General features: G+C 42.9%; 1 protein-coding gene across 6 annotated transcripts; it reads left to right on the top strand.

The window, feature by feature from the left end:
- Positions 1–1033: 1033 nt before the first annotated feature.
- On the top strand, positions 1034–24463 carry Steap2 (STEAP2 metalloreductase). Of its 6 annotated transcripts, none has more exons than XM_036181085.1 (5): positions 1034–1062; positions 14630–15151; positions 18732–19259; positions 20617–20781; positions 23522–24463. In XM_036181085.1, exons 2-5 carry the CDS (start codon positions 14663–14665, stop codon positions 23807–23809), a joined length of 1470 nt encoding a protein of 489 aa, XP_036036978.1. In that variant the 5' UTR covers positions 1034–1062; positions 14630–14662; the 3' UTR covers positions 23810–24463. The 6 variants fall into 6 exon arrangements, with proteins under 6 accessions (XP_036036978.1, XP_036036977.1, XP_036036974.1 ...); XM_036181084.1 differs by lacking the exon at positions 1034–1062 and adding an exon at positions 1914–2049; XM_036181081.1 differs by lacking the exon at positions 1034–1062 and adding an exon at positions 1914–2200.

Below are 24463 nucleotides of genomic sequence, written 5' to 3'. Positions count from 1 at the left end.
CCACACCTTCTCCAACAAGGCCACACCTCCTAGCAGTGCCACTCCCTGGTGACCAAGCATTCCAACACATGAGCCTATGGGGGCCATTCTTATTCAAACCACCGCAATCTTTAAACAAAATTTATTTCAAGCAGGTTATACAGCATAGACACACATATATCTTGAAGTATATAAATATGTATTCACAAATAAATTTTAGGTAGTATCAACTGATTTTTATGTTTATTGAATTATTTAATTCCAAAAAAGAATTTCATACAAAGGTCATTTATCAAGAAGCATTATTCACACAGACTCTGCACTGTCAAAATGGTGTTTGCTGAGAAAGGGCGAGTGTCTTTAGTGTAGAAAGTCACAGAGCCTTTAACCCATTAATGTGCACGTGGGCTCTCTAGAGTGACGACACCCCAGAGTCCACCGCTTTTACCATGCTTTTCACTTACTTCACACATGGAGGACTCGTGAACATTTTATTTGCACCTATTTAGTAATTTATCCTCTCCCACCAAACAACATTGGAAGACCGTCTGTCTTCTGCATTGTTCATGGGTGTCTGCCATCCAGGACATACGGCAGGAACTCAACAAACATGTTCTTAGTGAATGAGTTTCCAGAGAGCGCCGGGTGCTTACAGCTTCCTTAGGCATTATCATTTCAAAGTTATTCAATTGTACAATAACTTCAAGGCAGAAATCATGTTAACGCCTCTGGGCCACTAGAGACTCGCTTAATGAATTATCGCGGTGCTTCAGTAGGATGAATTACTTCAGGGAACTGAGGATGTTTCTCAGCCAGTGCCTCATGACCTGGAAAAGGCTTGCGAAATTAGCTTTACATACTTTGAAACTGTAACCAGAACACACTGGTAAAAATGACCACTGGCTCATGAAATGGACCAGAAGGGAGCTGTGCTCTGTAGCCGCACTGGCCATCTTTGGAGTACATTTGGCAACTCGGCATTTTCCAACCACCGGGGATGTTTGCTTATTTTAATAGTTCAAGTATGAAACCAGATATTCCTTCTGGAAATTGCACGTTGTTGACTCATTCATTCTTTGGGCGGTAAATGATCTCACATATTACTTCATTTTTTTTTTTAATATAAGCAGAGTCCATGTCTAAACAGCTTTTAAAGATATTGTCAATGTATAGTTTACCTGTGTCTTCTATGATAACTTATGGTTTATGCTACTTAGAAAAAAATCGTACTAACCTTTGCTAGACATTATATAATGCTTTTGTTTATGTGACAGAAAAGCTACGTCTTCTCATCAAATGCTAAAGACACAACAGTTTTCCCCATTGGTACCCCAGAAGTGTTAGAAATAAATACCCTGCTGTTTTCATATTTGACAGTAGTTGAAGCGAAATAACAAACACTGATATAAAACATAGGGATTTTTTTTCCCCAGTTACCAAAATGGAAAGTATTTTACCAGCTGTCGATGCCTCCTCACCCTGACACTTCACTAAGCTGAGTTTATGCCTAAACTCTAAACCTTAACCCCGTTTGGGGGTGGGGGAGAAACAGTATTCACGGGGCTCAAACAAAGGCCTTGTTTCCTAAGTCGCACCTGCAGAGGTTAATCTGTGTATGGTTTTCAAAGGGGAAAGTGCAGTGCCCCGGATCGATCCAAGACCCTCTTCTGGTTTCGTTCTGTTTTGCCTAGTTAATAAACCACCAAGGAAGATAATTTTTAAACCTAATTTGCCGAAATGAGAACTAACTAACCTCTGGGGGAGAAAAAAAAAAGCCCCAATTTGGGAATTTTTGATCAATTGACTTTATATTAAAAAATAGATATCTGCACTGATACTTTTGACCGAAAGGGTAAAAGAAACCTATCTACTTGGGAACCAAAAGGATGGGGAAAAAATTACAGAAAGCCAGAACCCAAGGTGCCCTTACACAGCTCAGCGAACCCTGGATGCTCCAAGGCCACTGCAGAGTCTGGAAGTAAGCAGCTTTCCGCAGGCACGCAGGTCTCCTGACTCGCGGCTTAACCTTCCAGTCCCCACCGAGCTGGGCGCGCACGGGCGACAGTGAAGGTCAGGGTCCACAGACTAATCCCCGCAGCCCACCGCTGCGAACGGCCTCCCGTCCCGGGGAGTTTTAAAATGCGGTTCGTGAAAGGACATTTCTGAGCCTTCTCTTTCAAGGACATAATCGAGCCCAAAGAAAAAGCGCAGTTTCTTCGAGGTTGGTGTGGAACAGAGTAGCTCTGGAGAAAGGGGGTGGGAAGGGAGGAGGAGGAGGAGGGCACTAATCAAAGCCAAGTCCGGAGCGGCGTGGCGGGCGTCTCGGAGGCGGTGGAGTGTGGACGCGGGCTGGATCCCCCCCCGCAGGGCTGCTTCCACGGGGGTCTCCGCAGGAGCGCGCGCAGGCGTGGGGACTGCGGCCCGGGGTGGTCCCCTCCCCTCCCGCGCCCCCCGCGCCCCCCGCGCGTCACCGCCAGCCCAGCCTCGGCGCGCCTCCCCTGCTCCTCCTCCCGGCTGGGTCCGGCGGGGGGCGGGAGCATCGCGGGCGGGAGGAGCGCTCCTAGGCCCGGGAGCTCGGCGGGCCCTGGGCGCGTGGGAGCCACGGCGCGGCGCTGCGAGGCCCGGAGAGGAGGGCGCGGAGGTGAGCGAGCTGGGGGAGAGCCCGGGGGTGGCGGAGTCCGGGGTGGCCGTGCTGCGGGCGCCGGGTGCCGCATCCTTCCTCCGGGACTCGGCGGGCGCCGAGCTGCCAGGTGGGAGGGGTGCGGAAGGGCGTCCGTCGCCACCCATTCCGCCCCCCTGTCCCCTTGGTCCTCCCGGAGCCCGTGGGAAGTCCCCAGGTCGGGCCCAGCAGAACGGAGGCCAGGAGACACCTCGTCCCAGGTAGGACGTGCCCGAAAGGCAGAGGACCCGCAGGCTACTTTTACCAGTCACTTTGAATTGATGCAGCGCTTTTCTCTGTTAGGAAGCACTGCTTGGCAAACAGGTAAATAATGCCAGCAGTGGCTTTGCTTATTACCCGCTGCTGGGATCCTGGTGTGTTCAGGCCATTTTGTGTTAGAAGTAATTGGTCTGTTCTTTTAGTGTCCTTAATTATCTCCGTGTCCCGTGTTGAGCCTCGACTGAAACTTGTTGAAAATTATGTCCTAAAAATCTTGCTCTTAAAATAACATAGGGAGATAAAGGGATTTTTTTTTTTTTTTTTTTTTTTGGACGGGAGGTTTCCGTTTATTATCTCCACTATCCCGTAGAGCGGGATTGGTGTCAGGTTTTCACTCTTCTGGCAGGTAGTTTTTTTTTTTTCTTTCTTTTCTTTCTTTCTTTCTTTCTTTCTTTTTTTTTTTTTAAGATAGAACTTATGTCAGGCCACATTTAATTATCGCTCCATCACTGCAGGCGGACTAGAATCCAGACTCCTGCCCCCACCTCACCCTCCTGTCTTGATTAGCCTCCAGTCCCAGTTAACTGCCCCACTGCCTGCCGCCTCCTCTCTCTCCAATCAACCCCCCCTTCAATCTTCTTTTATTTTTTATTTAGTTGATTTTTTTTTCTTTCTTTGGCACTGTACTTTTCTCCCCACACTCACGATAACCTATTTGGAGAGACATATATGCATCCTGGATATTTAGCAACATCAGAGCAGCTACCAGGCTGCCTGGAGAGGTGTGAGTGAGGTAGTGGTGGCTGCAACTTCTGAGCTCAGCCAGTCCATCAGTTGGGGGAGGGAAAGGAGACAGTTTCAGTAGCGACAAGTTTAGCTAATTGTGAAAGATGAAAATGAGAAGCTTCATCCAAATTACTTTCATTGTCCTGGTACCATGGAAAATGCACTTCTACTGAATGAGCATAATTGTATTTTAATACTAGAACACAACACAGATGAAGGCAGAATTTTAAAATGATTATAAGTTATAGAGAAAGGCGAGGCCTGCGAGAGAAGGTGCAGGCCGAATATCAGGAAGAGCAGTTACTCCCTGCTCAGCATATAACCCTGATTCTGAGGGAGCCAAGACATTGACACATCGCTTCATCTTTTGGGGCCCACAGATCTTGACTATCAGAAAGAGAGATCTGGCGTAGAGATTCATTACATTTTCTTTGGCCTTGGCATTTATTAAAATGCATTTAGTAACAAAGAATATTTATTACATACTTAGTCAGTATGTGCCAGGCAGTGTGGTGGGATGGACAGAGTGCGCGTGTGTGTGTGTGTGTGTGTGTGTGTGTGTGTGTGTGTGTGTGTGGTGTGTGTTGGTGTGTGTGGTGTGTGTGTGTGCGTGAGCGTGTGTTTGTGTGTGTGTGGTGTGTGTGTGGTGTGTGCGTGGGGTGTGTGTGGGGGGGTGTGCGTGTGTGTGTGTGTGTGTGTGTGTGTGTGTGGTGTATGTGTGGTGTGTGTGTGGTGTGTGTGTGGGGTGTGTGTGGGGTGTGTGTGTGTGTGTGTGTGTGTGTGGTGTGTGTGTGGTGTGTGTGTGGTGTGTGTGTGGGGTGTGTGTGTGTGTGTGTGTGTGTGTGTGGTGTGTGTGTGGTGTGTGTGTGGTGTGTGTGTGCGCGCGTGCGTGTGTTTGTGTGTGTGTGGTGTGTGTGGTGTGTGTGGTGTATGTGTGGTGTGTGTGTGGTGTGTGTGGTGTGTGTGTGTGTGTGTGTGTGTGTGTGTGTGTGTGTGTGTTGGAGAAAGTAAGCAAATGGTAAAAAAGCAAAATAAACAATTGTTTAAAATAACTCCCCAGGAACTTAAGGGCTGAAAGAGATTGGGGGTGGGTGGGCTGGAGTGAATCATTCCAGTAAGGAGACAGAGTTCCCAGGATGGAAAAGTGATTTAGTCTTTTCTACTTCTAGAAAAGGATTCTGGGGCTGGGCAGTGGGAAATAAGAGTCACATGGGATAAGGCTGGAGAGGTGAGCAGAGGCTATCATATCTGGGGCGTTTTAGGTCACAGCCAGAAAGGTGGCTGTGATTCTAAGTAAAAGAAGCCACTGATTTTTAAGGAAGAGAAACATTTACGACGGTGGAGAATGGTTGTGTAAAGGGCAGAGAAAAGATGAAGATAGGCTGACCATTTAGAAGGTGTTGGCAAGCTGGGCATGGTGACATGTGCTTAGAGTACCCAATACTGAGGCAGGAGGCTCACTTCAGCTCAGGAGTTTGAGACCAGCCTGGGCAGCATGGGAAGACCACGTCTCAAAGATGGGGTGGGGGGATTGCAGTGAGAAAGGATAAACAGCTGGGTGTGCCGGTGTCAGTGAAGAAGGCTTAAGAAAAATTCTAAAGAGGCTGTGTTGGTGGCACCTACCTTTATCTCAGCAGAGGCAGGCAGACCTCTATGAGGCAAATTCCAGACCGGCCAGGGCAATACTGTGAAACGAATAAATGTTTTGAAGAACAGGAGTTTATATCAAGGCTGAAGGAAAGCGAAGAATATCGATTGACCCCCAGAGTTCTCATTTGAGCAACCGGTGGGAAATGGTCCTGATTCACTGAGATGACAAAACGTAGAGTAGCAGAAGCAGGTCTATTGTAGAAAAAGAGTTGACCTTTGAACCTGTTTGAGATGTCATGGAAAGGCCATAACTATATGATATGCCCTTTGGAGACAAAAAAAAAAAAAAAAAAAAAAAGGGTGGTCTCCAGGACAGTGTGGGTAGACAGGCCTTTGATGAATGTATGATTGGGTCAATGAACTTCTTGTCTGATTTTTCCTTAGCATTCTGCACCAAGCTGAGTACAGATACAGAGAAAACGGGTAGCTGGGTCCTTCCAGAGTTTTACCAAGTGTATATGGTGGTAAGAGTAGAGGACCTTTTCAAGGGAATAACTCTCAATATAGACAGGGTTTAGAGAGAAACCAGGAACTAGCAGATAGAGAATGAAATAGAATTTGAGGTTCACGAAGAAAAGTTATTTTGCCTTCTAGATATAGCAGTGTGAGCATTTAAATTAAGGTTATCAGAAAGGTACTAGATAGTGCTCAGAAATACCAGAAAGTGAATGGCAGGTGGAGGCAGAGACTCATTGCCTTTGATGAGTAACTCAAGAAAATAAGAGACCCTGAGGCTAAGAGGTTTATTTATCTCCACCCGGCCATAGTGGTGCACTTGCTGGGAGGTGGTGGTGCACACCTTTGATCCCAGCATCCAGGAGGAGGCAGAGGCAGGCGTATCTCTGAGTCTAGGCCAGCCTGGTCTGTAGAGTGAGTTCCAGGACAGCCAGGGGTACACAGGGAACCCTGTCTCAAAGAACAAAAACCAAAGCAAAACAACAACAACGAAGGTTTTATCTCCTGGAATGGCAAAGTCTTGGAGGATTGGCAGCTGTGGGGGTACCAAGAACAACCTCTCCAGTGAGAAGGGGTAATCCAGAAGTCAGTAGAGAGTAGTGATGTTAGGAGAAGCTGTCAGGAGTTGCCAGTCACCCTAGCAGACTGGGGTGTTTGCAGGATAATCTAAGGGGGTTCAGATACAAGCTTGTGAAGAATACCCCACCTCCTGGCCCTGGAGGATTTCATTTTCTTGATAACAATCATTAGATTGTGAAAGTCATGAGAATCTCTGAGGATAGCTCTTTCTGAATTGCAGTCATCCAATAACTAATGTCCCAGACATTTTCATGCAAAATAAATTAGGCTCTGTTTTTCAAAATTAACTTAGCACAGCTGTTACCATTCTGCTGGAGGAATGTCAAGGAATCCTTAACTGAAAACCTTAGGGGCTGTCTTAGTCACTGTTCCATTGCTGGGAAGAGACTCCACGACCAACCGACTCTTATAAAAGAAAGCATTTATTGGGGGCTGGCTTACAGTTTCAGAGGTTTGTCCATTATTACTGTGGTGGGGAACATGACAGCACACAGGCAGACATGGTGTTGGAGAATTGGCTGAGAGTTCTATATCCTGATCCTTAGGCAGAGAACGACTGGGCCTGACATGGGCTTTTGAAACCTCAAGGCTCACCCCCAATGACACACTTCCTCCAACAAGGCCACACTGATATGAGCCTATGGTGGCTATTATTCAAACTACCACAGGGCTGTGTAGCTTACTGTGCTTGCATTGTCTTACAGTGTTAATACTCCCATAAGTATTAAATGCGTAGGTCAACTTAAATACCCATATGGACCTTGAGATCTCAAGGAGCCTGTATGCTACTTGAAATACTTTTAACTAGAACTCCTGTAGCTGGTGTTAAATAAAAGGTGATGATGTAATATTTTATGTTGCTTCAAGACTTACAAAGAAGAGAATTTTAGCATTTGGAAAAGATCATAGGAGTCAAGTACAATTGCTTTCTACTTAACAAATGGAATAGAAGCAGACTGAGAATCAAGTTAGACTCAGAAGCCTACACCAGTTGATTTACCTCAACAGCACAGAATTAAAACTTGCTATAAATGCAATAATTTTATCAAGTACCTAATCTGTGTTACCTTCAAATAACATTAAATCAGAATTTAGGGACGATCAAGAATCTTACAGCTGAAGTGGCTCTTGGGCCAGCATCATGTGGGCCAGCATCATGGCTGTCACCTGGGAATTTATGAGAAAAAAGAAATCAGGGTCACCCAGACCTGACACTCTGAATATACTGCAGCAAAATCCCCATCCCTGTGCTCACATTTGCATTAAAGTTTGCCAAGCTCTCCACTTATGACTGGGTTTGCTCAGGCTAGGACCCCTGGAGCCTGGAGAACCAAGGAAAACAGCACACCCTCATGGGAGAGTATGAAGAGTTAATATTATCAGAACACTTGGAATTTTGAATGTTATGAAACAGGAACTCGGTTTCACATCCTGTGGGGTGTGATGACACATTTTAAGGACTAGCATTGCTCTTCCCAGAAAGTGCTGGGAAGATATTACAAATTAATAAGTGGGGTTTCTGATATTGCTTCTAAGTAGGGGAGAGGGATGGACTGCATGCATATTCCTCACCTTTTCTTATTAAAGGCAGCTATTCTCTGGGTGGTTATTTTTCACTGTTGGAAACAACAACATGAAAATAGACATAAATAAGAATCAGCTAAATGGACTGTCTCTGAACTGCACACTAAATATTAGATTGAATCGACTTTTTAGAGATGTTTTTGATCCTGGATTCTTATTATTCACAACTAATGATCTCCTATAAAATTTCGGATGCCCAGGCTCAACCCTAAGCCAACTGAGTAAACATCAGGATTGTTAAATAATAACAAATGACCAGGTATTTTAAATCTCTCCAGGTCATTCAGTGGAGCTAGAATTGAAAACAACTGTCTTTTGAGATCCTTGCGAGAGGAGGCACTTCTGAGATCAGTTCTGCCTTTCCACACACCAGTGGGACCGCCCCCCATGCATGTGCAACCAAGCTGAGAAGAGAGAGAGAGGGAGGGAGAGAGAGAGGGGGAGAGGGAGGAAGGGAGGGAGGGAGGAAGGATGGAAGGAAGGATGGATAGAAGGATAGAAGGATGGATGGATATATTTACTGGCCAGTGGTTTTTTCAGACATTGAGGAATGCAGAATTTTTTTAAGGGGAGTTTGTAATTAGAGTGAGTGCTATTAGCTTTTGATAAAATGGGTGCATAATATACATTTCCTGAAAGCCCTTAATTTGTATATTTAAAATGAACAAATTCTTTGTGTAAATTCATTGATTGGATAACCAGGAAACCAGTGCCCATGGCATGTCATTGGCGAGTCAGCACCTGGTTGAGTCCTTGGGGACAGATGAGTCAGTATGTGGATCCTTGGATGTTGGATTGATTCCTAAACTGATATCACCCACCAAGAATACCTGAAGATCATAGCTGAGGAACCAATAGGGAGATGTTTTAACTTACTGAAAAGGATCTAAGGGTTGAAGAGATGGCTGAGGTGATAAAGTGCTTGCTGAGGACCTGAGTTCCATCCCAGCACCCATGTAGAAAGCCTATAATCCTAGCACTAGGGAGGCTAAGACAGGAAGTTGGAGCTGAGGGACCTTATCTCAAAAAATAAAGTGGAATTGATTGAGCTAGACACCCGGCATTGACCTTGAACCTCCACATGCACAGGCGCATACATGCATGTGTACCTACCCACAGGTGCCCACACACATGCATACACACCTAAATTAATTATCGGAAATCTTTGAGGAAAAAAATGTTTTAGCTAAGTTTATGGAGTTAGATTTAACCAGAAATCCTTTTTGTTGAAAATATTCCTGAAATTAACTGCTTCACTGTCCCACCCATTCTTGGAGCTGGGCTGGCCTTGAACTCATTGCACAGCTGTGGATGACTTTGATATTTATTTATTTATTTATTTATTTATTTATTTATTTATTTATTTATTTATTTATCTTTGAGGACAGGGTCTTACTATGTAGTCCTAACTGGCCTGGAACTCCCTATGTAGAGCAGGCTGGCCTTGAACTCACAGGGATGAGCCTGCTTCTGCCTTCTGAGTTTTGGGGTTTAAAGTTGTCTGTCAGGGCCTGGCACTTGATCTTTCAGACTCCACCTACCAAGCACTAGGATTACTGTTGTGTGCCACAGTGCCCAGCTTCTGTCCTAGTAATTGCGGTTCAATGAACATAAAATTTTGTTTTAGTGACTCGGTATGTAGAAATGCCATGAGATCTACATAGTTAATTACTGAATACATATTGAACCTGTTATTGTATACATCATGAGCCTGGGAAGTCTGAAACAGCCCTGAGGTAACCACTGCATTAGGAAATTACATGCTTACTTCAAGAGGAGCCATGGGATTGCCTTTGGGATTTTCTGAAGGGTTTGAAAATGTTCAAAATCCCTAAACAAAACAAAAACACTTTTTTTCCCATAGAAATCTGTTTCTGCCCTACAATAAGTGGTTGGGTTCTACTTGTTTATTTAAATGTCAAGGGAATTCAGGGACTGTCTTAGCACAAGCTGAAGTTGTAATGGGTAAAGTCATCATTGAGTTAGAGAAAATGGGTTTGGGATATTTGACATTCCATTTCTGGAACGTGCTTCTGCCTTTTGAGTATGACTAAGCAGATAACTGGAGGTAGGGGTTGGGGGTGGGGGGCTGCCTCCAGGGTGGCTTCCCTCTGGGGAAAGGCATTTTCTCCTAACTGCTGGGGCCTTTCCACTTGGCGCCTCCTACTGGCTATGAAAATTATGGCCCTGTAAAGTTGGTAGTTTCACAAACCAATAAAAAGGGGCGGCACAAGATAACCAACTCAGAACACTGTTATCACTGCGCTTTCCTGAAAGAAGGACAGAGTAGGAGAGATACACTCTTCAGTGTAAAGGACGATCCTTCAAGTGGGGTAACTGAACAGCGCTTTGCTTTCCCCATGTTTCTAGTTGGTATTCAGGCAAGGCTGTGGAAAGCCAGATTCACTGTGAGACATTCCTAGTTTTATGCTAGATTGCATTCATTCAGACACTGTCAAAATGATGCAGTAGTTACACATGAATTAGGGAGCAGTTTGAAGCACAGATTTATTATCTTTCACACGTATAACATGGGGGGAGGGAAGGGCTCAGCGATTAAGAGCACTGGCTGTTCTTCCAGAAATATCAATTTATTATCTTTCACGTATATAACACAGGGGTTTGGAGCGATGGCTCAGTGGTTAAGAGCACTGTTCTTCCAGGGGTACCGGGGTTTAATTCCCAGCATCCACATGGTATCTTATAACAGGCTATAACTGTAGTCCCATGGGATCCAATGCCTTCTTCTGGTGTGCAGACATTCATGTAGAGAAAATACCCATATACACAAAACAAATAAATAAATCTTTAAAAAAAACCAACACACACACACACACACACACACACATACATACACACACACATACATACACACACACACACACACACACACACACGGGGAGGACTGTGCACACACACACACACACACACACACACACACACACACACACACACACACACACACGGGGAGGACTGTACACACACGTGTGAAGTAGGGAATGTGCACACACACGGGGAGGACTGTGCACACACACACACACACACACACACACGGGGAGGACTGTGCACACACACATATACACACACACACATACACACACAGAAGTAGGGAATGTGCATACGCAGTAGTCTCCTATCTTGGGTAATGCTCTGACTGTACAGTTTGGTTTTTTTATTCTAAGCTGATGAATTTTTTATTATACTTTTTATTAGAAGTACATCCTGTCTCTCCCTAATGAGCCTGAATTCTCAGTATAAGCTCTGCGTCTTCCCCTGCTTTCTGTCTCTTCTGTGCCGAGCACACAGGGCCCCGGATACACTCATGTTGGGCCACCGCTGGGCAGCTGTGCCCTGAGACTGCCACTCCTTGTCAACTGAAATGTGTACTGTAAAGTTGACAGAGCTTTTTTTTTCCTTAACTAGACAAATGTGGAGCTGTCAATAATAACCATGTATTCACTTCTTAGACATGAAGGAAATAATCCAGAATACTAGATGAATAAATTATAAGTAGATGTAGTTTTTGCACCACTGACTCAGCAGCAGATATTATCCATTCCTTGTGGGAAATGGCCTACTCTTAGTCTGAAATGGGGGGCTCCAATGGGATATGAACACACTCTTTGGCCCTTTCTTTTTTCCTCCCCTCTAAAAGCAAAACATACCTTCAAGGTGGTTACAGATTCCTTAGAAGACACATGGCACCCCTCACCTGAAGTTTTCCAATTGTTACTTAGAAAACACTCATATTTAGTTTTATGGTATTAAACTCAGGTCATTTGGTATGACCTAGCCCAAGCTGAGATAATTACTTAAAGCTAGCGTTGGTTTTAGACACACATACACATGACATTTGGAGATGGGAATCAGTACTAGTTTTATTTATTTATTCTGCAGCTTCAGAATGAGCAGAGGTTAGAAGACTGTTTGTTTGTTTGTTTGTTTAAAAGATGGTTCTCATTATGTAGCCCAGGCTCCCTCACAGAGCTCCCTCTGCCTCTGGAGTGCTGGGATTAAAAGCCCCGTGAGAGTTAGAAGACTTGTATTTGAATCCTTGCTGTCAAATCACTCAGTTCTCTGAGTTTCTGCTTCATTTATACGAGAGGTAATATATATTCTCTACCCACCTGAGGAGTTAACAAAGTAATATTATGCATGAAAATATTCTATGAAATCACACACACAAGTCTGGTATATGGTTTTAACAATAAACATTTCCTACCTTGGATCCATGAAAGGTCTCTCTTGGGCTGGCAAGATGGTGTAATGGGTAAAAGTCCTTGCTGTGTAAGCCTGATGATCTGAGTTCAATCCCCTGAGCCCACAGTGTAAAGAGAAAGCTACCGTCTCCACAAAGTTGTCCCCTGACCTCCACAGACATGCATCCGTACCAATGCACACAATAGATAATAAAATCTCTCTCTCTTTCTCTGTCTCTGTCTCTCCCCCCCTCCACTTAATCCTACAATGAAAGAATCTCATTATTTATTAGGATAATTTTATTCTGTTAGGGTCCAGTTAGAACATGCCATTACGAATACTATGTGAATAAGGTCCAAACATGTTAAACACAAGGGTTGTCCATTAATAGATATAAAATTTGTGGTTTAATGAAGCCACTGGTGATGTTTTTAGGTTCTAAGGTATTTATGTACTTCTTCACACTCTGATTTAGAGAGGTCTGAACTTGTTCTATTTTAAAAAAGCAGATAAGTGATAATTTCTTTGTGTTTTATTTTTAACTTGAAAAGGCCTTATCATTGTGATTATTATGCTAGAAGACTTTGCAGTTCTTACATGAGAGCTGCTGTAGTATATATTGAACATCTCAGTATTGATGGGAATCCCTGGCTTTCTGAGTGGATCTTGTAACACTTTTTATCCTTAGGTAATGTGTATATGAGAGGAAGCTAAGTTGGTAATTCCACCCTTAATTTAGAAATGGAATGAGTTCTGGTTTCATAGCTTATGGTTCCTTTAGTTGCTGATTCGCTGGATGGTCCAGGAATGTGAGGCTGGCTTTGTACTACTTGGCTGCCTAGGACTGTCTGAGAGCATAATTACACTTCCTAACCTGAAAGCCTGAAGTGAGACAGGTAATAGATGTAAAGACAGTGAATTTTCTCCAGTCACCTAAGTTAGACATTAAAATCACTAAGTCATGCTGAAGAGCCGAAGAATATCACAGATAGGCACATGACTCCTCCACTCTGTCCCTGGAGCCATTTCCCAGCTAACAGCAGCAGCTTCAGGGACAACAGACCTTTCTGAAATCCCTCACACCCACCCAATAACACATGCCTTCCCTGGCGTTCTAATCTGGCTTTCCTTGTTCTCAGGCAGCACTGGACAAATTAATGGTCTTGTTCTCTGTCCCATCTGCAAATGGGCATTGTAAACAGCACCTACAGCATTATCGGGCAGTTCTCTGGATTTGGTTAACATGTGAAATATCAGACAGCTGAAACCTGTACTGTATGAAATTAACTTCTGAAAAGATCTGCATTTGCTGTTAACGTGAATGAAACTGCGCAGTGGGGACAGAATGGGATAGTAGTTTTCATTCAGAGCCAGCAATGACTCTGAGCAGTCTGACTTGTGTGAGTGAGCAAGTTATTACAAATATAAACATTAGTCACTTAAGTAAAAAATAATCTGACAGTCCCCTCCTGGCCACCATAGAGAATAACTGCATCATGGTCTTCCTAGCCAATGGATGAAAGAGAGAATATGAGTAGACACATATTATGTATTTGAGACCATAAACATGACTAAACTCTTTTACATAGGGAAGCTATGTTATGGAATATGGGGTGAATGATAAGGTGTCTGTGGTATTTAATTAATCCTTTGGTAGGTTTTTGCTGTTTGGTTTTTCTCTTTTCTTCTTTTTCTTATTTTATTGAAGACAGGGTCTCACTATATAGCCCTGGTTGGCCTTGGAACTCACTACATAGATCAGGCTGACCTCATACTCACAGAGATCCACCTGCCTCTGCATCCTGAGTGCTGAGATTAAGGTGTGTGCCATCATGCCTGGCTCTTCACTAGATTTTGATGCCTGGTTTTCTTTAAATATTGTTCAAGTTATGGCATTAATTTTATTGTTGGCTGTTTTATCTTAGTTTGCCTTAAAAAATCTGTAATCAGGTATATCGGGTAACTCATAGACTCAACCCCTAAATGACCATTCAGTCTTGGTTGTATTGTATGGAAATTTGTTTTTATGGATCTTTTTTAAAAGCTATCCCTTGGTATCAAGGTCCTTTCCTCTGCTGCTGGTGTCATTTCTGATTTGCCACCTGATCTGTTGACTCATGCCTGCTAGAGCTGTTTTTGACGATCTGAGTGAAAGTCCTTCTTTGCTGTAAGTCCTGCTACACATAGGTGGTTCCATAGTCCAGCAGCATCCACACGGGCTTTTTTTTTTTAGAAATTCGAGTCTTCCTCCAGGCTGGCTGAGTGAGAATCTACATTTTAAGATTCCCAGGTTATTTGTGTGAACTTGCGAAGCCCCATTTAGCTGCTTACCTTTGTGTTAATTTCTCTGTTTAGAGATCTTCTCTAGCTTACAAATTGTGCTTGCTGTGTTCTGGGTCATATAGCATGTCAAAATATTTTGCCTTTAGAGATGTAGGACATAATTGCAGTGTCTAGAAATGTTTTAATGTTTGTTAATAGGTTTAATTGGGGAAATTTTTCTTTTCTCTCTTCTAGGACATTCCCGAAGGTCTTAGAAGCATTTCTACCATGGAATCTATTTCTATGATGGGAAGCCCCAAGAGCCTGGAGACTTTTTTGCCTAATGGCATAAATGGTATCAAGGATGCAAGGAAAGTCACTGTGGGTGTGATAGGAAGTGGGGATTTTGCCAAGTCTCTGACCATCCGGCTTATTAGATGTGGCTATCATGTGGTCATAGGAAGCAGAAATCCTAAGTTTGCATCTGAATTTTTTCCTCATGTGGTAGATGTCACTCACCATGAAGATGCTTTAACAAAAACAAATATAATATTCGTGGCTATCCATAGAGAACATTACACCTCCCTGTGGGAACTGAGACATCTGCTTGTGGGCAAAATCCTAATTGATGTGAGCAACAACATGAAGGTAAACCAGTACCCAGAATCCAACGCAGAGTATCTGGCTTCACTATTCCCGGATTCCTTGATTGTCAAAGGATTTAACGTTATCTCAGCTTGGGCACTTCAGTTAGGCCCCAAGGATGCCAGCCGCCAGGTATGTGTGGCCTTGAATTATATTATATGTCTGGTATTTTGTAGTCAATAAACCAGGTTTGAATGCACTTAAATGATTATTTGAAAACTATGTAAGGTCATGTGATGACTACAGTCCAACCTTGTAAAGGCATGTTTCTCTTCACAAAAAAATGATGTGGAAACTTAATGACATGGATTTTTCTGTAATCACCAGTTAATTAAAGAAAGGGTGATGTTAGCTGATGTGTCATATGACCCGTTACATTAATCCTCCAGAATTTTTAAAAAATGTAACGTGTTTTTATTTTCCCTCTTTCTGCTCCTCCTTCCCCCTCCCACTTTCTGCCTTTGTTGTTTGGTAGCACAGTATTCCATCTCTGGATGAAATAGGACTTTGTAGAACTTGTAAGAATCCTAAAGAATAACCTGTGTGATTTTCATAGATGAAGCTCTTATGGCATATGAAAAGTAAAGTCTGTTTTAAGCACAGAGTTCAGGCCATGGCCCAAGCAGGCAGAGGTAGACCGGGTTTCTGAGATTCACTCTCAGCGTACAAGGCTCGAGATCACACTAGGGGTCACACTTCATTTCGTCCACTTTTTGGACAAAGTGGATGGCAGGTTCTGTTAATGCTTCTGGAGTGAGAACATCTATAAGAAAACACATAAGGAGGCCACTTTAAATGCCCTTCTTATTTCTGCTCACAGAGACAGTTAATTAAGGGGCTGGAGAGACAGCTCAGCAGTGAAGAGCAGATTCTACTCTTGCAGGGCTCAGGAGTTTGGTTCTCAGCAGCCACACTGGGTAGCTCACAGCTGCTTGTAGCTCCAACTCCGGGCCTCTGAGGGCACCTGCCCTCATGTGCACAAACTCACGCACAGTAAGTCTTTTAAAAAGACAGCTAATTATTCCATTTATTACCCAGTGCACTATCATTTCATCCCATGTGTCAGGGTCATGAGGACTTACCATCACTGTGACACAAGTGCCTGGACTTGAGGGAGAAAGGTTGACTTTGCTCACAGTTCCAGCAGGTTCGGTCCATCATGACAGGGAAGATGATGGAGGAGAGCCACTCATGTCATAGGGGCAGACAGCAGAGAAAGGGCAGACCTCCAACCTGCTGGCTTTCTCCTTTCTCTTCATTTATTCATCCAGGACCCCAGCCCACGGGACGGTTGGCACACTGTTGGAGCCCACTAGGTTTCCTAGTGGCCGTACCCAGCAGGACTGCATAAGAGTTTGATTGGACCACGGGCCTGGGCACCAGGTGACTGTAACTAGCAAGGGGGAGCTCTTTTGCTCCACCCCTTGGCATTGTTATAGATAGACCTTTGGACTAAAGTTCTGGGCCGATGGCTAAGGATCCAGGCCCACCTGAGACTATCCTGTGTTTTCTCTCTGCTTCTCTCTGCTTCTTAACTCTCTAAGTCTCTTATTCCTGAATTGTCAAGAGTTCCTGGGGTAAATAAGTGTGGGGGCTGGTCCCTTCAGGTTAGTCTGCATGCAAGTGTCCTCTGACACATCCAGAAGTGTGGCCAGCCTTCCCTTAGGTGGTTGACAAGACCGGCCGTGACAGGAAGCGCTCACTCCCGGTCTGCCCCCTCTCCTTGCATCCTTCTTTCTTTCTCTTGTTGAGGCAGTCTCACACTTGAGTCCACATTGGCCTCAACCTTGTGGCAGTCTCCCAAAGACTGGGATTACAGGGATAAGCTACCTCCCCTGGCTCAAGTATTAAAACAGTGCATGCTTTCCCCACCCCTCTGTGTTAGAGACCAGACCAGGGCAAGTCAGGCAAGCGTTTGATCATGAGCCACACTCCAGCAGCTAGACACAGTTCTTTCTTTCTTTTTTAGGAAAACATATCCCATAAAATTGGCAAATTTGAGCCAGGGCCTATGAGACAAAGTTGACATAATCCTTTCTCATATTCATGATCATTTTAATTTTTAATGGAAAAAACCCTCATGGAACAGTGATTAAATTCAAATTCAAAATGAGCTACAAGCTCCATCGTGACAAGAGTCATATAATTTGTACTTCATCATGCTTGAATGATGAACATTCATCAGTTTTGAATGTTTCACTTATAGTTCTAGATTTATTATAATACGTTATCATTTATAGGCTTTTCTCCATATAAGAAAAAAGGGTTTATTATAATATATTATCATTTATTGGCTTTTCTCCATATATGAAAAAAGGGTCTATTATATCATGTATAGACTTTTCTCCAAATAAGAAAAAAGCTTGCTCCATTTCACACCTGCAATAAATTAATACCAATGCCTCCCTTATTTCTTTGCTACAAAAGGATTCCTATTTTAGAAATCCATATTTGTTTAATAGCACAGAGTTTATGATTCATAAAGCTGGCTACCATCGGCTGAGAGTCAAAACTTGAGAGCTGAACTCTGTATTGTCCCCTTCGTGTTAGTAAGTTTAGCATGCAAACACTTCTTTCAGGGCCTGTGTACAGACGTCTTCAGGGATATATCTGGAAATTTGTCTTCCTCAAACAGCACTAGAGACTTCCTACCGATGTTTTTCTAGCCCTGAATGAGATGATCTTCCTGTTCATAGCAGTAGCTCACTCCAGCAGTGAGCTGGAAGTTGGACAGATACTTGTTGAATTTTCGACTCTATTATAGTATCAAAGGGTTTTAAAGTCTCCTACCCTGTCTGTGACATCATAGAGTTCCTATAGAGATGATAGATTTAGTATTAGAAAATGGCAGTTCCATTCTGTTTAAGTTAATAGCCTTATAGAATCATCGTTTTACTTGTGAAGAATATAATTATCAAAAAAAAAAAGAAAGAAAGAAAAACTTTTATATGCTCACCAATGAAACAGTGTACCTGGAATTATTCAAGTGTTTTACAGATACATAATGAATTGGCCTCTAAACGTAAAGATAAAGTGTATAAGGGGTCTGGCATCATGACAGTTTGTACATTTTACTTGACAAGGCCACCACCTGGAGTCCGTGCCCATCTGCACTCCTGATGGATAGCTCTGAAGGGCAGGGCTTTCCATCACCCTTGTAGGCAGGATCTCTACATTCCTAGAACTAAAAGTCACCCATAGAAGCAAGGAGATCCAGTCTCACCCTGAGAAAGCTGGGCTGGGAGGAAATGGCCACATAGGCCTCTGGGAGGGTGTGACTTCACTTGCAGCTGCTGCTGACCCAGATGCCCTAGAAGAGCACACCTCTCTTCCAGCAGCCACCTTCTCATGTGAACCTCTCTGAGCCTTCCAGGTTGCAGCTGGATTCGCTTCATATTTTCTTTGTAGGGCAAAACCCTTTGGTTTTTCTTGCACATTCTAAGTCTGTTTTAAGATATTAATAAATCTTACCATAGTGTGATACTTTTGATTGATTAATCCATGGTTAAGATACTGTTTTAAAACTGTTAATAATACCTGTGGTAGTATTTACTGTAAGTCTGTTTAATAACTTGCAGTTAATCACTTTTTCTCATCTTCATCCACTGGTGTCACTGGAAGTCATTAAACAATGCACCACAGTACAGTGTGTGTCTGATGGTTGGACTTTTATGAACAGGCGTGGTAACAAGCCTTCTGTTTTTCCTTACAGGTTTATATATGCAGCAACAATATCCAAGCTCGACAACAGGTCATTGAACTTGCCCGTCAGCTGAATTTTATTCCTGTGGACTTGGGATCCTTATCATCAGCCAAGGAGATTGAAAACTTACCCCTGCGACTGTTTACTCTCTGGAGGGGGCCAGTGGTAGTAGCCATAAGCTTGGCCACATTTTTCTTTCTTTATTCCTTTGTCAGAGATGTGATACATCCATATGCCAGAAACCAGCAGAGTGACTTTTACAAGATTCCTATTGAGATTGTGAACAAAACCTTGCCTATAGTGGCCATTACTCTGCTGTCCCTGGTGTACCTGGCAGGCCTCCTGGCCGCCGCCTATCAGCTTCATTATGGCACCAAATACCGCAAATTTCCACCTTGGTTGGACACCTGGTTACAGTGTAGGAAACAGCTGGGCTTGTTGAGCTTTTTCTTTGCTGTGGTCCATGTTGCCTACAGCCTCTGCTTACCGATGAGGAGGTCAGAAAGATACTTGTTTCTCAACATGGCTTATCAGCAGGTATGGAACATGCTTGTTATTCATCTGGCTCTCATGGCATGTCATAGTAGGAACTGTAAAATCTGAGTTAAAGTAGTGTCAATTGATACATGCTTCACAGCGGCATTTATTGAGGGAGTAGAAGTACTGTTTCTGGGGTTTTTTGTTTGGTTTTGTTTTTTTTTTAGGACAGGGTCTCTATGTATCAGCATATGCTGCTCTTCTGCATAGCTGTGCAGATATTAGAGAGGAATATGTTTTTTTGTGGGGGCTGTTTTGTTTGAGACAGGGTCTCACTGTGTAGCCCTCACAGGCCTGGAAGTTTCCATGTAAAGCAGGTTGGCCTTGAACTTGAAAAGACCTGCTGCCTCTGTACTCCTGAGTGCTAGGATTAAAGGCATTTGCCACCACACCCAGTGGCCAGGAATTTAGTCAGAGCTTTTTCAACATAGGAGCCCAAGAGCTCTTTTGGGGTGTTGGTGGGAGTGGCTTTATTTATTTTTAAATGTAAGTCTGCTTCGTTCTCTGAAACTGGACAACGTTAAGATGGTATTAAGATTGTGCTTTTTTCCCGCTGGCAGATATACAGTTAAGTCCAATTTTCAGCTGAAGGAGTCCAACCCTTAACTTACGCTCCAATTATATTGTTTGTAGATAATCAGACAATACTAGAAATATTCAGTATCAGATTACCATAAATTCACATAAAGTCAGACTGGATTAATATGCAGCAGCAATACAAGGGAAGGATTTTTAGAGAAATATGGCAAAAGAATGAAACAGTTAGGAGCTGGGAAGGTGTATTAGTGAGTCCTTCAAGTGGACAGATATTTCAGCTCCACGGGACCTTATTCTGAGGAAAGTTTGGTTTCCAGGAAAGAAAGGTTAAGAAGAAAGAGGAATCGACCCTGGTGAGGACAAAGGTAGCTTAGAAGTCCTAGTTAAACTTGTAGAACATGCCCCAAACATTCACCCATGGTTGCATGAACCTGTAAAAGCACCTCAGATCTGAGTCTGACTACAAATGCTCTTTTCTGTCACTTGAGAACTAGTCAGTTGGCGTTCCATGGTCTAGGACTCAGGGCCTCTGCAGTAGTGACTCATGTGGACATGATGGCATAGGCTTGTCCCTCTACAGGATAGAAAAGGAGGGTGTATTAGTACTGTTTTAACTTAACACTCTCTCTTTTCTCTACATCTGGAGTAATACTAAGAACAGGTTCTCCACGATGGTTCATTATACTGAACTAATACTCCTTAATTAATACATCTTAAACATGATCATAGATGGTCTGGTTCTTCTTAGGCCAAGAGTAAACTGTGTAGAATCAGCTAATGTTCTCTGAAGTAAAGGAAATTCACATTTTGTTCTTGTTAGGTTCACGCAAATATTGAAAATGCTTGGAATGAGGAAGAGGTTTGGAGAATTGAAATGTACATCTCCTTTGGCATCATGAGCCTGGGCCTGCTGTCCCTCCTGGCAGTCACGTCAATCCCTTCCGTGAGCAATGCTCTAAACTGGAGGGAATTCAGTTTCATTCAGGTATGTGGGGTTTTGTTAGGCAACACATCGGACAGCATAGAATTTCATTGTTAAGTTCAATGTTAAATATGTTCCATCTAAAAGGAGTGTCTTTGAGGCCATGGTCGCACATCCAGTTCAGGCAGCACACATGGCTGGAGGCTGGATTTCAGCCTTTCGGGTTGGTAAAGGAAAGGCTAGTGCGTCATTACATAGAAGGCAATCATAGCAACGTCTGTTATGTTACGGAATAAAAGGGGAGAAGTGGGTTTAGGTCAGATTTAATGGTGAAAGTCAATTTAGTTTGATATTTAAACAAAAAGAGATTTACTGTTACGAGTGCTTTGCTCATGTGTTTATCTGTGCACCATGTACATGTCTGGGGCTCACAGAGGGCAGAAGAAGGTGTCAGATCCTCTGGAACTGAAGTTTTGGACCAGTTGTGCGCCACCGCCACCATGTGGGTGTTAAAAATCAAACCAGGTCCTCTGCAAGAGCAAGTGCTCTTAACCACTGAGCCATCTTTCCAGCCCCCCAAAGTCAGATTTTTGTTTTTGTTTTTTCGAGACAGGGTTTCTCTGTGTAGCTTTGGAGCCTGTCCTGGAACTCACTCTGTAGCCCAGGCTGGCCTTGAACTCACAGAGATCCACCTGCCTCTGCCTCCCGAGTGCTGGGATTAAAGGTGTGCACCACCACCGCCTGGCAAAAGTCAGATTAATATTAGTCAGATGAACTCATGTGCACACACCAGTCACAAGCACTGTCCAATGAGGTCACTATGCTAATGGGTTGTGACAACCAACTGCATTTGTGAATCTTATTAATGTATTTTACTATGTCAGTCATACAGCATTACTCAAGAGTACCAGTAAAGAAATCAGAGAACACCTGTGTTCTTTAAAAAGTTAAATGGTCACCTCCATTAATATCTGTATAACATATCTAAACACTTTAAATATATATGAAATTTGGATTCTAGTTATATGGTCACAATCTATATTTTCTGATCCAAATGTTACACAGCACAATATATACAATATGGGTAGTAGAATCCTTTGATAGTGTACTGTCTTATTTTATTCCTTGCTTAGTGAATTTTTTTTTTCCTGGAGAAGCAGGGAGGTGTTATAACAGGGTTTCTCTGTGTAGCCTTGGCTGTCCTGAAACTCACTCTGTAGACCAGGTTAGCCTGAAACTCACAGAGATCCACCTGCCTCTGCCTCCCCAGTGCTGGGATTAAAGGTGTACACCCTCATGCTTGGCTGCTTCAGGACATTTTAAAATAATATTTTTATATATTTGAAAGTGCCATACATGTATACAATGTCTTTTTATTAAATATACTCCCTGCTACTTCCCTCCGACTCATTCCTTTTTTAAAGTCATGCAAAAATGTTATTGAAACCAAGGATAACCCTTGTCTAAATTCCTTTTTTCCCTTTGAAGAAAGTGGAATGGGAATACTTTCCCAGCTACTAGTTTATCACACCTGAAAGGAAATAGAAGGCTTTATGATAGAAGATTCTAGACAGACACCCATCATCATAACATTAGACGGCTAATTACAAACATCTTGCCTTCTAGAGAGCCAACATTTTCCTAGTGAACTTAGACATTACATCACTATACTAATGTGCTATTATTTTTATGTAATATAAACTAGTTGACGAAGTAAGTAACCTTAAGTGTAGTAAACTAGAGGACTGAAAACAGTAACCTTTTAATCTATAAAATGACTAAAATATTTTTAGTCATCTCACTCATTGTGGTCAGTAACCACATGTTTGAATTGTTTCTTATATTACATATTAATACTCTAAGTTTTATACTATTTTTTTATTAAGTAGTGTCTGTATGTAATGTGTGTGTGTGTGTGTGTGTGTGTGTGTGTGTGTGTGTGTGTGTGTATGTATGTGTATGCTCAAAAGATCACTCTTTGAGCTGGGCGGTGGTGGTGCACACCTTTAATCCCAGCAATTTGGATAACCCTCACCACTATTTTGCTTATTTATTGAAACAGAGTGTTACTATATAGCCTGGGCTGGCCTCAGACTCACAGTGTAGATCAGACTGGCTTTGAATTTGCAATCCTATTCCCTGGTCCTCCCTAGTACTGGGATCACAGCCGTGTGCCATGACAGCTGTATAGTCTTTATAAAGCATATGGACACCGTGCATATCTAGACCACTAGAGAACAGCGTAGAATCAGTCCTAAGGATATAAACAAAATATAAAAGATCTTAAAGTGGTATTAATTATAGTTGAATAAATTTGCAGTCAGAATGATCAACACAAAGGAGTGATTATACATACCCATTTAATAAAACATTGTACAACATTAATGATATGCTTTCATTTTTATTTATTTATTTTTTTTTGGTTTTTCGAGACAGGGTTTCTCTGTAGCTTTGGAGCCTGTCCTGGAACTCACTCTGTAGACCAGGCTAGCCTCGAACTCACAGATATCCACCTGCCTCTGCCTCCTGAGTGCTGGGATTACAGGCGTGCACATTGTTAATGGCATGGAAATGCTTGTGTTCTACTAAATTAACTAATGAGACTATTCAGCTTATGCATTATGGCCTAATACGTGCAAGATTGGAGCACTGCAAATAAGTGTATATGAAATTTAGGAAACTGTCTTAAATTGCTTAATTCAGATGATAGTAGGTCAGTGACTTACGATTAAAACATGAGCAGTGTACCTGCATAGGCTGTTACGTGCATGAGTGATGTATTTCCCCTTTCCCCTCTCTCAAGTCCACGCTCGGCTACGTCGCTCTGCTCATCAGCACTTTCCACGTGTTAATTTACGGATGGAAACGCGCTTTTGCAGAAGAGTACTACCGCTTTTACACACCGCCAAACTTCGTCCTTGCACTGGTCCTGCCCTCGATTGTCATTCTGGGTAAGATGATCTTACTCCTCCCATGCATAAGCCGAAAGCTCAAAAGAATTAAAAAGGGCTGGGAAAAGAGCCAGTTTCTAGAGGAAGGCCTGGGAGGAACAGTCCCTCATCTGTCCCCAGAGAGGGTCACGGTGATGTGATAAGAAGAGGTACTCACTGGTGCCATATACACTTCCTCTCACACCGTCGCCTCACGGCTCCCTCCACGCTCCCAGCAAGTGGACCGTCAGTGTGCTGTAGTGTGAAACCTGGCAGTGAGATGTCAGCTGAAATAGTGATAGGATTTCTTCAAGTTCATTTTTATAAATGTCATATTTTGCCAACATGAGATTTTGTAGCCCACGTGTGTTGTTACAATCTAGGACTATTTTCTTTCGTGTAACCGTAACAGTATTGCTATCTTAACTATATTGCATAATCAGGCAGAAATATTTGTAGTTGATAATATAGAACATTTAGAACACTTGGCAAACCAGCAGAATTTGAAGCTTTTAATGTTACTCAGTGGATATACTTTTTCTTTGAGGCTAAAGATTTTAATTATTACCCAGTTTAAGAAACAGAAATGCATAATTATATATTATTGAGGAGGGACACAATGTATTAGCATCTAGGGTGCACAGGAGCAATCTTATACCTTCATAAAATGGGCCTGGAAAAATAGCATTAATTATACAAAGCAATGTGAGTGTATGAGCACATACAAATTACAGACAAACCTGAAATTGTATTTAAAAGGCACTGGAGGGGTTGGGGATTTAGCTCAGTGGTAGAGTACTTGCCTAGCAAGTGCA

This window comes from Onychomys torridus, chromosome 3 (assembly GCF_903995425.1).
Source record: "Onychomys torridus chromosome 3, mOncTor1.1, whole genome shotgun sequence".
Taxonomy (NCBI): domain Eukaryota; kingdom Metazoa; phylum Chordata; class Mammalia; order Rodentia; family Cricetidae; genus Onychomys; species Onychomys torridus.
The sequence above is the reverse complement of the archived record's forward strand: the minus strand, read 5'-3'. Positions and strand labels throughout refer to the sequence as shown.

Excerpts from the sequence above, each read along its gene's own strand:
- Steap2 (XM_036181085.1), top strand. The coding sequence starts at position 14,663 with ATGGAATCTATTTCTATGATGGGAAGCCCCAAGAGCCTGGAGACTTTT. Across the intron at positions 19,260-20,616 it reads TCAACATGGCTTATCAGCAG|GTTCACGCAAATATTGAAAA; the intron begins GTATGGAACATG and ends TGTTCTTGTTAG. Across the intron at positions 20,782-23,521 it reads GGGAATTCAGTTTCATTCAG|TCCACGCTCGGCTACGTCGC; the intron begins GTATGTGGGGTT and ends CCCTCTCTCAAG.